Raw genomic sequence first — 16,348 nt, forward strand, 5'->3', positions numbered from 1 at the left:
CTTTATATATTAAAATAAATAATAAAGGAAAAAATTAAAGTAAAGTCTTTGGGTCAATGATGGTATTAAGGTATAATGAGATTGAGACATAAATAATAAATATAAAGGAGGAAAATGACATAGGAAAGACTCAAGAAAAAACATATAGTAGTACACAAGTCAAGATTTAATCTATGTGCATACATATACTATAGATGTATGTCCCCACTCAGGAAATGTAACAAACACATGAATCGGAAATAATCAAATATTACTGTTCAAAAACAGTTTGCGTGTCTTAATTGAATAAGTAAGCTTAATTAATTACTAAAAAGGCAATTATTACGAAACAGAGACATTATTATATTAAAAATGCATTGCAATATGCATATGTTAGAATTTAAATTTTAGATTCCTCATTTATTTATGGTAAAACTCCAGTCAATAGGCTAATCAACAAAAATAATTAAGTGTGAAAATGATGTCTGAAATTAGAAAATTTTAGGTTCAAAGAACATTTACTAATTATATGTCACTTTGAAGAAAAAAATTTGTTCCAAGTTGTTTTACGATACTAATAAAACATTAGTATTACTTTTTATGTTATACTCTTAACTATATTTATTACTCTTTATTCTTTTAAATCTTTAATTTATCTATCTAATACGATTTATTAATGACAATTTTGTAATAAAACTCAGAATATATTTTTTCCATACAAAATTAATTATATTTCTTAAAACATGACATTTACCTATGTTGTCTTAAGCCCTCAATATTATTATTCTTTTTGTCAAATTTACTTTCTCCTGAGTACACACACTGTCGGACAGGATTTTTCTAGATTGTACAATTTAAACATGTTTTTTTTCCACATGTTCATAATTTTCAAAGTAATTAATTGTCATCGTCATCAATATGTACCCAATGCATTTAGATTGGACCGTAACATGTCATAGTTAACTTGGAGAATAACTGTATGATTGGAAAGAGAAATGCTAACTCAACACAAAATATTTTATATGAATACAATACATGGGCAGTTTGGATATTTCACCCATATATAAAGCAGTGGTTGTATTGTAAAATCTTTAAAATTTTAAGGATGGCAAAGCGGGTCAGCCCGTCCAGCTTATGATCGTTCCGTCTAAGCCCTTTTTAAATGGGATTAAATGAACCGAGTCAAATTAAGTGATCTAGTCTAAAACTTTGTCATGTTTAATGGCGAACAAACGAGTTGCCTGGGCCTCCAAACGAAAAACTTTGTTTTTTTTTAATGCATTCTTCTTTACAACTTAATTGTTACAAAGGAAAAAAAAAAACTAAGTTGCTTTTATCATTTTTTTAAGTATATATTGCATTTATCATAAAAAAAATATAAAATAATATTCAATAAATAAATGTGTGGTAAAAACTTCTACGTAAATGTCTGCTAGCGAAAAGCGTTTGGTACAATTTATTGAAAATTGAAGTGCATGTGAACTTCTATGCTGAGAAATTGCAAGGAGGGGTACATATGAACCATTATCATAAGCTTGGAAAGGACGGAGTGGATAGTCGGAGTTGTGTGCGGGAAAATAGTTGACATTTTCTGTGGATGTGGTGCAATAGAGAAGTGCATGGTCGATGCTCGAGTTCGCCCCAACCATCCACAACATAGTATTATGGGTTGGGTGCAGCAATATAAGCATGCAGATAATAGTGATGTGGGTGGGCATACTAAGCATCGAGCAGAAGTTGTTGTTATGTAGAATAAACTAGAGGATGGTTGGATTCGGTTGAATACAAATGGGTCTAGTAAAAGAGATATTCCAGCTGGAAGTGGATGGTTGTTTCAAAATGATGAAGGGAAGTGGATTATTGGCTTTTCCGATAACTTGGGTTTTGCAAAGGTTGAGTTGCACGCTGATTCAAGTGTAGTGGTGCGGACCCTGCAGATAACTAAGGATGGAAGTATTGTTGGTTGGTGTCTCATTCAAGGATTCATCGATTGCTTGCTTTTGGAGTAGGAAGTGAAGATTTTTCCTTTTTATTGTGATGCGAATTTTTGTGCATACGCTCTTGCAAACATGCATTATTCGAACATTTACCTCAAAGAGGTCTCGAAAAGGGCATTTACCTCTTAATTTTATTTAGCACACTACCTCCTAATCAGTGGCGGAGCCCTTGACCCCAGCCCGAAAAAATTAAAAAATCAACGATTATAAGTCTATTTTGTTAGATTTTATGCAATTTTGTGTCGGTTTTATGTTTTGGTTGATCCAAATTCCTGCAAAGTGGTGTAGTGGCCCACCCAAAATTTAAGTAATTCAATTATAGGTCTATTTTGCGAGATTTTATACAATTTTATGTCGGTTTTAGGTTTCGATTGATCCCAATTCTCGCAAATTGGTGTAGTGGCCCACCCGAAAAATTTAAATAATTCAATTATAGGTCTAATTTGCGAGACTTTAAACAATTTTTCAAAGTTAATTTTAGTGACCCACCCTGACATTTTTTTCTGGCTCCGCCACTGCTCCTAATTTTATTTAGCACACTATTGACAGGTTATGTTACATCTCTCTTATTTTAAATTGTACTTTTATCGACAAATGACGAACCTCTTTTAATTCGATTTATGACTATTTATATATTATGTCACATGTAAATTTACGGTCAAAATTTTACCCAGACTCGATGAAATTCCTAGCTCCGTCACTAACAGAAAGTGAATTTTTTAGTAGTGATTATCGCAACGCTCACTATGGTAAGCATGCGAGACGAGAACCACATCTTATCCATTTTTTCTTAGGAAAACATCTTATCCATTATAAATACCATCAAATATCCTCGAAAAGATATGTAGAGAGATCTAAAATAATATGTTGCATGCTCTGGATTAAATATATATACATCAATGACTAAACTTCATAATTAGTAAAATTTTAATATATAAGTAAATAATTGATTAAATAGAAATGCTACTTGAAGGAGTATCATATAACCACCACGCTACTTCAGCTGGTATAGTCTTGCAAGGGAAGGGAAGATTCACCATAGTCACTAGGTTATAAGACTTATTTATTTAGCAGTAGCAACAGCAACTATTTGTTTAACATTTTCTAGAAGCAACAAACTCACTTATTTATTTTCATTATAAAGGTTTTCTCAAAATTGAGAGATTCATTGAGAGGATATTGATTCTCAATTCATCCAAGCCTTGTAAGGAAAAGTTTCTCCTACCATGTAAAATAAGAAAATAGAAGTGTTAATGAAAGGGAATGAAAAATTATGTATGAAGTAAAGAAGAAAATTTTAAAATGATGAGGAAAATGGCTTAGAGGCTCTTACATCACTTATGTTACCAACCAAACATACTTGATATTTTAGAAACATTTTTTTTTTTTTCTGTTTTCCATGTAACGAACATTTATTTTGAACCATAACAAGGTTGGTTATAGGGAAACCAAGAGTAACTTAACATATTTTTTTTTTTTTTTTTTTTAAGTTTTAGCCATAATTTTTCTTCTCGCATAGAAGAAATAAATAAATAAAAAATAAAAAAAACCATTTGACAGCTTCATATACTAAAAAAAAGTCAAGTTCTGCAAATAAATAGTTTTTAGCACTTACATGGTTGCAAAAATGCCATCCTAAGATAAGAGAACTGTAGATAAATTATCTAACTAACTCAATAGGTAAAGGAGTAATTCTGGTCACAACCATAAATAATTTTTCACCAAATTTTACTTATTTTTATTTGTTTCATAGTTTTTCATTATAGGTAAAGGAAAATACCCTATAGAATAATACTCCTTTCAGCCTTTATTATAAGAAACAAAATCTAAAAATATCAAAACCAATAAAATCATTAATTCATGTAACTTTTTAAATACGTTTACAATCATGTCACATCTACACGCTTCTAACAGCTCATACAAGAAAATAGAAAATCAATAATCAAAACCAAGAGTTTGAAAACAAGGAACAATCTTACTTGATGAAATCATAACAACTCATAAACTTTTCCCAAACAAACTTCAACTCGCTAGATAATAATCAATCACGAGTTTGTTTATCATAAATACTAAACATGATGAGTTGAGAAATCACTTTGATCCTAAACAATCATAACCATACAAATTCTAATCTGGTTCCAAGTTTGTTTGTAACAATAGTTTGAGAAAAAATGTACCAGCCTTTCTAGTGCGAAAGCAAATTAGGAATTATAAAGTCTAATGAGGTTGGTAATAAAGAGTGTAAGAAACTGATCTAGTGTAATAAAGAAAAGAGCATTGTTATTTATCTAAAGAGTCTATGATAGTTGGAAACTATAATGGATAATCTCACAAAAAAATTGGGGATTGGACAAGCCCACATTGGACAAATCATGATAACTTTCTTGTGTGATTTTCTTACCATTATCTTTTAATATGTCTTAAACACAAATCACACACTTCCACTTTCATAATATTGTTATTACACTATGCAGAACGATGTTGTCCTAACTTACATTAATTGCATAACTCTTATCCTGAACAATTTGGTACTTTGTTTGTACTAACTTTTATACTATCTAGAACAATCTGATCCTCATTTGTCTAACCTTTAATTTACCAATAATATTTTTGAGTATATAACTTTGTAAGATTCAAAACCAAAATTTTAAAAGGGACACAATTTAAACTCCTTTTTTTGTGGCGTTTATTGCTACTTCAAAATGTTGTAGACTTGTCCATGTAATGGGAAACTGTTAGAGCAACAACTAGTAACAAAATATAAATAAGAAAACGAAAGTAAAAGACAATGAACACATGATATTTGTTAACACAGCTCGTCCAATGGTGCTTATCTATGGCTATAAAGCAGCTATAATTCCGTTTATATTACTGCGATGATTAGGGTTTCAGTGTTACAAGCAATATATATAGTACTACTACGATTCAATTTAACTAGACAACACCTTTTCCACCAAATTGTGAGGAAACTCTTCTTTGCTCAATCCAAAGTTAGATGGATCCACATGCTTCGTAGAAGTATTTATAGCCAGTAAACAAAGGTTGAGGAGTGCTAGCAACACTCTCTCTAGCACTCAATCTTTTATTGGGTGAAATAAATGTAGGACCTACACTATGGAAATGGAATCCACATAAAGTGGAGGGACATACATTGATTTCACCCAATAAAGGAGTGAGTGCTAAAGAGAGTGCTCAAAAGAGAGTGTTGCTAACATTCCTCAACAAAGGTCATTACACTTGTATAATATACGCTTTAGGATGTGTTAAGAAAATTGAATGGTTAAAGCAATATATGCTGAAATGAGAATCATAAAAGTTACAAAAAGATGAAGTGTAAATAAAATTATATAGGCTTAAAAATAAGATATAATTTTCAATTTAACTATATATGTTGGCAGATACATTGATGATTAGTACAAATTGGTTTGAGTAATTTCAATGGAAAGGTACACAAAGAAGAAGGACAATTAAAGTCAGTATTACAAGGGGTAATTTCTTCTCTTTCTCCTGCAATGTAAAATAAAAAGATAAAAATGTAAATTAGAGGGAAGCTATAAGGCAAATAAAAAAATCTGAAAATGATGAGAAAATTCACTTACCAGCTTCTGCATTGCATGCAACCAAAAATATGAAAATCATGATAAGCATAACATAAACATACTTGAGAATTTCATACATATTTTTTTCTTCTCTTTTCCATATCACAAACATTGTATTTTCCATAATGAATTATTTTAGCACTTAAGGATTTGGAAGGAAACCTTGACAAAACTAGTGTCATTATCAAAAGTCTTTTAGGTGCATCCATGTATCATGCTTGTCTCTTCAGACAATTCAATTAAAGGTCTAATATAAATAGTATGCATCAATCAACCTTTCATTGCATTCTAATTCTTTTATAACCATTCGTGATTCATAGGGAGAAAATCTCAAAACAATAATACAATTGTATTGAACGATAACCAGGTTAATTGTAGGAATAATGAAAAAAGAGTTAGGATCAAATGAAACCTTGGTGTGAAACTAAACTTTGACACCGAATCCTAATCATTCATTGTAATTCAATCAAAGGCCAGAAATTATTTGGTAAGTAAATGTGCTCTATATTCCCTATTTTGGAATAGCAATACAAATCTTTATATTCATTACCAAATCACACTTGACAAAAACTCCCTCTATATTGAATCCCATTAATATTTACATCACATTGCTCTTTCTTAGTGATATGTCTATCCATGTAATATTAGTGGTTTTTGGTTTACCCTCTGTAAAAAAAAAAAAAATTTAGATTCCAACCCTGTAATTTAAAGATTCTTCGGTTTTAAACCTTGATAAATTTTGATGGTACAAAATTGATGATAGAGTAGGGGGTAAACTGAAATTCGCTCATATCTCTCATCAAAAGGTGCTTTTCGATAATCTCTATTTAGCATAGTCCCCAGCAAATCCGAGAGAACATTGCAATATTTGTCCTACATTCATTTGCGAGGGTACCCCTAATGGGTTGAAGACCATATCAATGGTTCTTCCATCTTGCAACTAAGACACATCTTGTGATCTAGACAAAATCTTTGAAATGATACCTTAATTCCATGTCTCTTGGCCACTTTATCACTTTTCACGTTTTCTGTGTGCGCGTTTGTGAATCGTTTCTGGATTATAGCTAGAACCTGCTTTTTTTTATTCCATCTCATATCAATAACTCTGCCCCTACCACCTATAGGTAGTTTTAGACAAGTTTCCTTTGAGGTAGATACTTGAATTCAAAGTATAGCTCGTAATAATCTAACTTCCGGAGCATATAAGGATTCTTTCTCCATTGGAGGTGTTAACTTACCCACTAAAATATCCCCCATTTCTATCCAAGATCCCATAATCACAATTCCATTTTTGTCTAAATTTCGGAGTAAATGGGCTTCTAGATGTGGAATTTTATTAGTGATTCTTTAAATAATAAAATTTCGGAGTAAATTTTGACGGTACAAAATCGATAATATGGCAGGGGGTAAATTGAAATCGCTCAAATTACAAGGGGCGAAAGTATCATAAATTTTGAAATTTGACGTCATGAAGGTCCAAAACCAAATAATCTTCAAATTACAGGTTTACAATCTAAACAATTTTTTTTACAAAGGGGCAAATCAAAAACCGCTAATATTAAAGGGGTAAACATATATTTACCCTTTGATATATATTTTTATGATGAAATAGTTTTTTTTAACGAATTATAATGAAAAAGTTGTAAAACATACGACATGCAATGAAAATGCAACTCTTGGTATAATAATTAACAAGATCGTAAAAACTATTTTGTCAAAAAAAAAAAAAAAAACTGTAAAAACAATTAGAATCCGATTCATCAATTTTTTGGTGGTGGCCGGGGTTCGAATCTCGGACCTTACATATTTTATGCATTGTCCCTACCAATTGAGCTAAGCTCACAAGTACATCCAATCATCAATTTGAGAAAAGAAACAATGACTCAAAATGGATCATTATATTTAAAACAAAAAATTCAAATAAATATTTTTTTTCTAACAAGCCAAAATGAATTATATTACTAAAACAAGAGTGATTCACTTCGCACAAGACGTGTCGAAAGACAATCACACAAAGTATGTTACAAAGTCACCGGTGCCTAATCAGGAGAGCACTACCAAAATAAAATAACAACGAAAAAATAATTTAAACAAAAACACTCATACATGAAAGAGGGTGACACCACCAATTATGATAGTCAAAAGTGAACGTAACCAAATTAGCCTTGAACCACAAGAAGGAATTAAGCTTAACTTTGTCGAGGATATTATAAGGATCGGATGCCGTATTTTTTAAAACCTGATTGTTCCTTTCCTCGCAAATAACCCAGACACACGCCAGCCAAATAACCTTCAAGAATAAATGAGAAGATCGCAGCATACCCGTCAAATTAGTAAACAAAATAAAATGGTCGCGAAGCACACCGTAAGAAACTGAAGAAATACAAGTCACTGCCAGACAAGGGACCAAACGCTGCCAAAGGTATCACAGCCTAAGAAAAGATGATACGTCGTATCCATTGAGCCACATCCTCCCATACACATGTCGTCGTCTGGTTGAAGAACATGTCGTCGCACCATGTTGTCTTTGGTTGGGATTCTATTAAGGAGAAGGCGCCACTCGTTTAAGGAAACCTTTAAAGGAACTTGCTTGTGCCAAATATCATCAACGAAACCCCTATCTAGAGGCTCATCCGCGGCCGTGAGAAATTGATACTCCCCACACCCAAAATAGCCATGGATAGCATATCTCAACCACTTCCATTTACCATGAATATGATCCTGCAAAACAATGTTATGTAACAAAGCAGAACACCCACACCCACACACACACACACACCCAAAAAAAATAAAAAATAAATCTTTTAAAAATAAATTCAATAAAAGACTAATGTTATCCGGACCCGGGCTCTTGAATAAATTCAATAAAATTCCAAAACACCCCAAAACAAAATAAATTCAATAAATTCAACAAAATTCCATCAAAAATCTCATAAAATCATCCTTCATCTCTTGCCAAAATTCTTTAATAAATCCAAGTCTAATGTTATCCGGACTCGGGCTCTTGAAACTATCGCAATCCCAGACTGCTTGCTTCACCTCCTCTAAGGAAAATGGACGAATTAAATTCCCTGATTCAACGTTAGACAACTTAGTGAAATTTAGTTCCTCCACCCCGGACACTCAACACCAAGAGATTTGAAATGATAAGAAAACTGGTTAAAAACATCACTTTTATTGTTTTGGACCCCGTCGACTTAAACCCCATCAACATACACCAACTAAATAGCATTGCGGTGTCGCCTGTTATACATAATACCATGAAAGAATTTTGAATTAGCATCGCCTTCTTGTAACCAGTTCATCCTCGCCTTCTGCAAACTCATACAGCACACGAGCTATTGAGTGCAAACTCGTAGATAACTCATGAAGCTCCGTCACCTCATCCTCCAGAAGCGCGGATTCCTCCCCTGTTAGACATATTTCAGTTTAATTTTTATATGTTTTTGAAATGAATTTAATTTTTATATGTATAATGCCTTTTCAAAGCCCTAGGAAATGTGGTATACTTAGGAAATCAAATCAAACATAGGAACAGGGGGTGCAAACAATATGCTTGAGTCGCTATCCCTGGTCATCTTTTCTGAACGTTGCATTATAAGCTCTATTTTTTTTCCTTTGGTAAGGTAGGCGACATAGGGTTGTCTGTTTGTAAAACTACTAAGGTCGGAAAGGGTAGGTGATGTACTTCTAAGATTCATAAATAAAGTTAGAGCCTTTAGCTAACAATTTAGAAATACCAATTCTTTTATATTTCAATTACCTCTGATAGAGTAATGCCCCACTCTAACAACCTTATGTAGGATTGACGACCCTAGACCGGTAGAGCGTGTATAACATTATCGTGATCAGCGGGTGCAACTTGATTATTGGAGGGACGCAATAATCCTACGAATTCAGCACTTAAAAAAAAAACCCTTATCTCATAAATAATATTTACTTGTCTTTAAATGAACAATGAAATATACCGCTAAGTTCTGCAATCATAACTATTACTAAAAATTCAATTGTTTTGCACAATCAAATCAAACTTACAATATATTTGTGAGTGTACCATATATTGAAGCTCCCGTTAATTTGTGAGTGTACCATATATTGAAGCTCAAGAGTACGAGCGCATTTTAATTTGTGAGTGTACCATATAATGAAGCTCCTGTTAATCTTTTAAGTCTTGTTGTTTGAAATAATTGACGCAAAATTTAATGTTATTCGTTACAAGATGAAAATAACAAAGAAGACGGAAAATTACAAATCAAGTATATAGTTCATAAAAAAAAAAAATAATAAATAAATAAAAAAAACATCTCTTAATTTTATGTAAGAATTCAACTAATTTTACATTTTATTTTATTTTTTGTATTATCAATTACAAAAATACAACAAAATCCTTAAAACTCAACCCACCTTAAAATTATTCCCACAAGAAAATAATACAACAAATTTTTATTTTTATTTTGAGGGCAAGACAACCAAGTTCCTCTTAGCTCGAAAACTAATTCTCATACCCAAATGAAAATAAACAAAATATTTTTTATCTAATTTTTGCCCCAATGTTTCAAACACCATTGGATGCATGTTTCACATTATCATTTGAATATTTTTCATATCCAAATTCATCAGTCGTCTCCTCTAGGAATCTCTTCACTATCTCCTTGCTTGGTTTAATCACAATCTCTTGATGCAAATGTTTATAATCTTCTCCCCTTAAAAGGGCCTCAAAGACTTCCGTAGAATCAATTTTATACACCATCGATTCAAGCATATGAGTCATGTTCTGGATCTTCGAGAGTTGATTTTTAGCCAGTATGCAAGTGTTTTGTTTGGTTTCTTCAATAGCTTTCTTAAGTATCATTTCCTTTATAGCATCATCAATGCCACTTTTCTTTTCTATCGCGAAAAAAGAATCAAGCTCAGGAACCCCAATAGCCCTTCTAATTCCCTTTGTGTTGTCTGCCCCAGGTACAAAATATTCTCGAATCTCATCAACCATCCCACCCTCAACCATTTCATCCACTCTTTTGCCTACATATTTAAACAGAGTAGGCAAAGACACATCTACCCAGATGAAACAACAATCATATTTTGAAAGAAATGCAATGGTTGGGTCCTCAACTAATTTTCTTAGATAAGAATTGGACCCTCCTACAATAATAGGTAGGTGTCCATTGCCAATTATTAGATCTAAGGATTCAAGCACATGCTTGCAGAAATCATTCATAGTAAAATCATATTCAGGATCATCGATGATGCCTAATATATGATGCGGAATCGAGCAACGTTCAGATTCCAGTACCTTATTTGTGACAATATCAAGACCCTTATAGACTTGAATCTTGTCTGAGTTGATGATTTCAGCGGGGTAATAAGTACTCAAGTTGATGGAAAGTTTAGTTTTTCCAGTTCCTGTTGCACCCAATATGAACAAAACCTTGTTCTTCTTTTCAGCTAGGGTTGAGGTAGTGAAAGCCATGTTATTTTCTGGATGAAAAATCTGAAGAAAAAAAAAGCAGAACATAAAAAATAAGAAAATTAATAATAAGTAAATTTGAACTAATTTAAATCGAAAATAAATTATTCCTAACTATCTTCTTAGTAAGAGAGTATGTTATACCAAGAAGAAGGTTGATTGAAACTCTGTTATTACAGTTAGAATTTGTTTCTGAATAATAGGTGAGAAAACTTACGGTTTTTTTATTCTGAGGACAAAAGTGAACTCAACTATGCGCTATATATTGTTCTCAAGGAAACCATGCAATATCTTATAATATATTGCTGGTAGTAACTGTTATTAATTAAAATAATATTTAGTCTTTCTCAAATGATAAAATAGGAAAAAAAAAATTCTTTTTATTTTTGGTCAAATTGAAATTTATTGTTATGTATGTAAGTATTAAATATTAAGTAATTTTGCAGTCAAAAATATTTGAATAATAATATAGTTACCTAGTATAAATGTGAATATAAACCTTATAACATATTATTTAATAAAAATAGTAAGAAATTTATTAGTAAGAATTATATAATTGTCTTTAATTTGGTCAATAGTCATACAAACTTTTTTTAATTTATTGTTTTCTAGATATCTTTTTCTTTTTGAACAAATTTTTTTAGCTACCTTGTTAGTCAGGGTGTGAATTATTTCAAGAAGAGGGGGTTATCGAATCTTTGTTATCACATTAATAATTTGGTTCATAAATAAATAAATGTAAATTAATTTATTATTTTGTTTGAGATGTGTGAACTCAATTTTTGTGTATCTTTTATGTTTTACACTTGAATTAATTTTTTAGTAAAAAACATAAAAATGTTTGATCATATTGTCTTATTGGGTTGTACAAAATACGACATTGTCTTACATTTCATCCCAACAATAATGCATTGAGCCAGGTCTAACCGAATGAAAATAAAAAAAAATAATAAAGGAATGACAAGGACATAACTGAAACATGGACCGAGTTAATGTCACCCCTTGGGTTACTCGTCATGTCCCAAAAATATTAAAGGACGATCCTCCTGGACCTAGGAAAATGGTTTTTTTGGGTAGAGATTAGTTGTGTAGTGGGATCAAGCTTGTCGTTGTTTGTTGTGGTCCTCCACGAGTTCTTCTCCACTGAAGGAGGGTTGTGTACGTAACTTCACATGCTTGGACGTTTAAGTCAATGTGGGCTTAAGAGAGTGCGGCTAAAATATGATAAATGTAATCTTGGGGTCAACCTTCTATTTTTGGAGACCCTTGATGTTTTGTCCAATACTTGCTAAACGTAATCTTGGACCCACTTGAGGCATAAGCCGTCGAGAATCGTCTGTGTGGGACCGAGTTTAAGTTACCCCTCGGGTTACTCGTCGCATCCCAATTTAATTAGAGGACTGATCCTCAAGACCTAGGAAAACAATTTTGTTGGGTTGAGATCTATTGTGTAGAAGGATTGAGTTCGTTGTCGTCCACAGTGGTCCTTCATAAGTCTTTCTCCATTGAACTATATATATATATATATATTAGCTTAGTAAAAATTAATATATATGGAATTACTGCGTCAAGTTCTTTGCCCTCCTCTATGTATTCATTTTTAAGTCTTTTGTGCTAGTAAATAGGAGACCAGCTCTCGTGCAATGCATTTCAAAGGACTACTCTTATTCCACTCCTTAAAGCTCCGCACATAGAGGTCTTTGTAATATTTGTGTGTTGAATATATTCACCATGCAGAGAGAGTCTAACATATTCCATTAGACTCAGCTCCCAATTATGAACACAATAATACAGTAAAATATCATAGCTTAAAAAAAAATTAAAAAAAATAAACTAAAGGTACCGACCAACTCAAAGACAGATATTGTTCACACAAAAAAAAAAAAACTCAAAGACGAATTAATTTTAAACACATATGCAAACCTAACAAACTTCAATAGAAACCATGAACACCATTTATTACAAAATCTAACGAGGTTACAAAATGGTAACACCAATTAATACCAAGCTCTAACTCGATTACATATAAATAACTTACATTAATTAAAATTCAATTTTATAACATTAACCATCAATATCCCCTCAAAAAAAAAAAAAACATTCACAGTGACGGAGGACCTATAGGGCCAAGGTGGGTCATGGTCCACCCAACAAAAAAACAATTATATGGGAATTTTTTCAAATATCTTTGATTTTTAACTAAAATTACCTTGCAGCTGGTAGCCTGTAATTTCGACAGACTCATTTAATGCGGTCAATATTGATTGACTTTTATCTTTTTAGGAATCGAAGTCCTTCCCCTTCAACATGAGGATTTCAACAGAAACTGGGCTTAGCATGTTAAAGGGTCTAAAGGCCTTGGAGTTCGACAATACGTGAGACAAGAATGCAAGTTCGTCGAAGCCAAGCAATTACTGTTGAGGCTAGAAGAATTTGAATTTCAAAGAGAAGCGGTTTCCTTGATGGAAACGTGGGAGACAAGCGGGTTCTTGATTGAAAAAGTGTTGGTCATGGAGTTAGATTTTTTTCAGTTATTTTGCTATGTATAAATAGTAGTTTTCCATATTGAAAATGGGTCGCAAATCACTTATTGAAATTCTAAAACACTCGAAGTACCGGCGCGAGAGAAAAGAGTTATACAGAATGTATGTAAAATGATTTGTCGAACCACCTTTTATTTTAATGCAATGCAATTTACCTTTTCTTTAAGTTTCTGCATTTTAAACTTGTAGTCTTTATTTTGCATTTACGATGTTTCCTTTTGTTTTATCCTTTTTTCTGTCGAAAGACACCATACGGACTCATGTTGTTCATAAAGCAACCTATGAATTTGATGAACGCTCACTCTATTTCTGGATAAACTTTGCACAACATGTCCTAGGATTTTTGGTTTGGTCCTGCTTGTAATAGCAAAAATCAACCCTTCTTGTTTACCAAAAACACTGGTAAACAGTAGCCCACCCTATTCTCTATCTGAGAACATTTTATTATCCCAATTTTAAGTCAATCGAAATGTATAGGTAATTATCTTGAATTTTTAAGGTATACAATTATTTTTTTGATGGTTTGTGTTTAATGCTTATTATAACATAAATTTTGTGTTTATATTATAGATAATTTATTTTTGTGGCCCACCAAAACAATTTTTTTAGCTCTGCCACTATGTATCAATAACCAAGAGTTGTTGATGTCTCTGAAACTGAGACTGGAGAGGATCAGGGGTGTTTCAACACTCTCGTATCCGTTAATGTTGTTTTTGTCGGTGAAGCTTTGTGCGAGTTAGGAGCAAGCATCAACCTAATGTCATTAGAGACTTTCAACCGAACCGGAGGTCTGAAGATGCAACCAAGTGAAGCTATGGTAAAAGGTGTTTATGGATCAATGACATAAGCATATTGTAATACCCTCAATCCTAAAATAATTTACTCCCTCCGACCCAGTCCTATTTATAAGAAAAATTATTTGGTCCAAAATATAAGAAAAAGTCATATTTTTAAGGTACATTTATTTTTTAAAAGACTTTTCTAACCCTCATTTAATATTTGTCTTTTTAATATTAGTGCATATATTTAATACTTCATAAATTTCTATGAGGATATATTTGTAAAAATATTCAAAAAAATTACAATTTACAACCATTAATAATTGTCTTGGTTTTGAAGATTTTTAATTTCTTTTCTTATAAAAAGGGTCGAGGGAGTATTTTATATTGAGAAGTATTTATGTCTCTTAAGACTATTAAAATTGTGGATTTTCAAAATAAACAAATCAAGGCAAGAATATCACAGCTCATAAATACAACTCATACTAATTTGAAAATTTTATAATACTAAAATTTGGCTTCCTGCCTAACATTGGAAAACTCTAAATACAAAGTTTGATTATAACTAGATCGTCTACCCGTGCCGCCGCACGGCCCATAAATAGCTAAAGACATTGATTGCTATTCATATTTGGATGTCAAATATCATTAACGAAATGTGTGTGATACACTCTATACGTTGTAATGTACTTCGAAATGGTTAATTTAATGTTGTTATTATTACATAATTTAAAATGGATGTAAAAATAAAATATGATCGCAGCCATCAATGTACATCATATCAAACTTTTGTTCCAATCCTGTTCCATCAGCTCCAAAATATAGCAAAAACAGGATCAGGCTTGTATAGCCATTATTTACTTCAAAAAAGGACGATCTCCCTATTGAACAAACCTCCTGGTGGTGATAAAAAATATATATTATATAAATGCTAGTTACTCCTATAAGTTTTCTTATGCCACTGATTGATACATATGTTAAATTAACCAAAGTCTCAGTGAGTAAACTAACGCGTTTCTTATTTCTTAATGTACCATAACCTGTTGTCACTACCATTCTGCAATTGATGTTTCACCTGCAATTAAAAACATTCTTAGCTAATCAGCAGTAACATTCTTTATAAGCAACAATCACTTGCACATAACGTGTGGCAGCATGGATATTTTCTTCCCACATGTAAGTACCTATATAGCATGAGATGTAATCTACAATTATAGTTCATTTCATCAAATACCAACCTATTATGGGACTCGTTGATCAATGAAACATCACTCCTAGGCGTTGTAGGATAATCTTCATTCATGTCTTCACTCAAGTGCATAACTCTTCAACTGATCTTCATCTAACACTAAATCTGCAGCAACCAATGCATCACATAATTACATTAATATAATCAGCAGTCAATGAAGGCATTGTTATAAAAGCTTACTGAATGGTAGGTATAAATTACATTAACAGATCTCGCATGGATTGCGATTGAATATTTTATACTGGTTATTTTGTTTTAAGCAGTAAATTACATTAAACTCATGTGCTTCGATTAGTTGGTTAAATAGATTAAACTTCTACCCCACTGGAAGTTTGCGTGGCATATGCATCCTACTGGAACTTTCACAAACATCCTAAATTCACGTGCTAGATAAACCAACCTTTATTTTATAATATGCAACTTATTCATTTACCATTAATTACTCCCAATACATAGTAACATGATGCAAAAATACATAGACATTCAACATGATGTGACTATATGTAAAAACTATCAAGTATATGTTGATAAATTTAAAAAAAAGTTGGAAGAATATGAAAAAAAAAATCATTACCTTGTACACGAAATATCATTCGTTGCCGATAAAGGACACCATCACTGAGTTGTTCTCATGTTTTACTCCAAACATATTCAGGCCCAGAAAATTGGTTTGATACCAGCAAGATATCGAACAATAGACTCACATAAGAACAACAACACATTTAATTCATTGAC

At 32.1% G+C, this 16,348-nt stretch overlaps 1 protein-coding gene and 2 long non-coding RNA genes across 3 annotated transcripts; all 3 read right to left on the minus strand.

Annotated features, from left to right (window-relative positions):
* Positions 1–5,324: 5,324 nt before the first annotated feature.
* LOC11406200 (uncharacterized) lies at positions 5,325–5,736 on the minus strand. Its single transcript, XR_003009655.2, has 2 exons — positions 5,576–5,736; positions 5,325–5,483 (listed from the first exon to the last, which is right to left on the minus strand). It is a non-coding gene; the product is annotated as an uncharacterized lncRNA (long non-coding RNA).
* Positions 5,737–7,963: 2,227 nt separating this feature from the next.
* On the minus strand, positions 7,964–11,045 carry LOC11405692 (adenylate isopentenyltransferase 5, chloroplastic). The gene is made up of 3 exons (XM_003596202.2): positions 10,139–11,045; positions 8,873–8,985; positions 7,964–8,296 (listed from the first exon to the last, which is right to left on the minus strand). Exons 1-3 carry the CDS (start codon positions 11,043–11,045, stop codon positions 7,964–7,966), a joined length of 1,353 nt encoding a protein of 450 aa, XP_003596250.2.
* A 3,994-nt stretch (positions 11,046–15,039) lies between these two features.
* LOC112419048 (uncharacterized) lies at positions 15,040–15,714 on the minus strand. Its single transcript, XR_005644016.1, has 2 exons — positions 15,376–15,714; positions 15,040–15,261 (listed from the first exon to the last, which is right to left on the minus strand). It is a non-coding gene; the product is annotated as an uncharacterized lncRNA (long non-coding RNA).
* Between the last annotated feature and the right edge of the window lie 634 nt (positions 15,715–16,348).

Source organism: Medicago truncatula, chromosome 2 (genome assembly GCF_003473485.1).
Source record: "Medicago truncatula cultivar Jemalong A17 chromosome 2, MtrunA17r5.0-ANR, whole genome shotgun sequence".
NCBI lineage: Eukaryota > Viridiplantae > Streptophyta > Magnoliopsida > Fabales > Fabaceae > Medicago > Medicago truncatula.

What these genes read in the sequence shown, in the direction of transcription:
- LOC11405692 (XM_003596202.2), bottom strand. Translation starts at nt 11,045, where the DNA reads ATGGCTTTCACTACCTCAACCCTAGCTGAAAAGAAGAACAAGGTTTTG. An exon ending in TGTGAAACATGCATCCAATG is followed by an intron (nt 8,986 to 10,138) that starts GTGTTTGAAACA and finishes TATGTCTAACAG; the next exon opens with GGGAGGAATCCGCGCTTCTG. An exon ending in CAGAAGGCGAGGATGAACTG is followed by an intron (nt 8,297 to 8,872) that starts GTTACAAGAAGG and finishes ATTGTTTTGCAG; the next exon opens with GATCATATTCATGGTAAATG.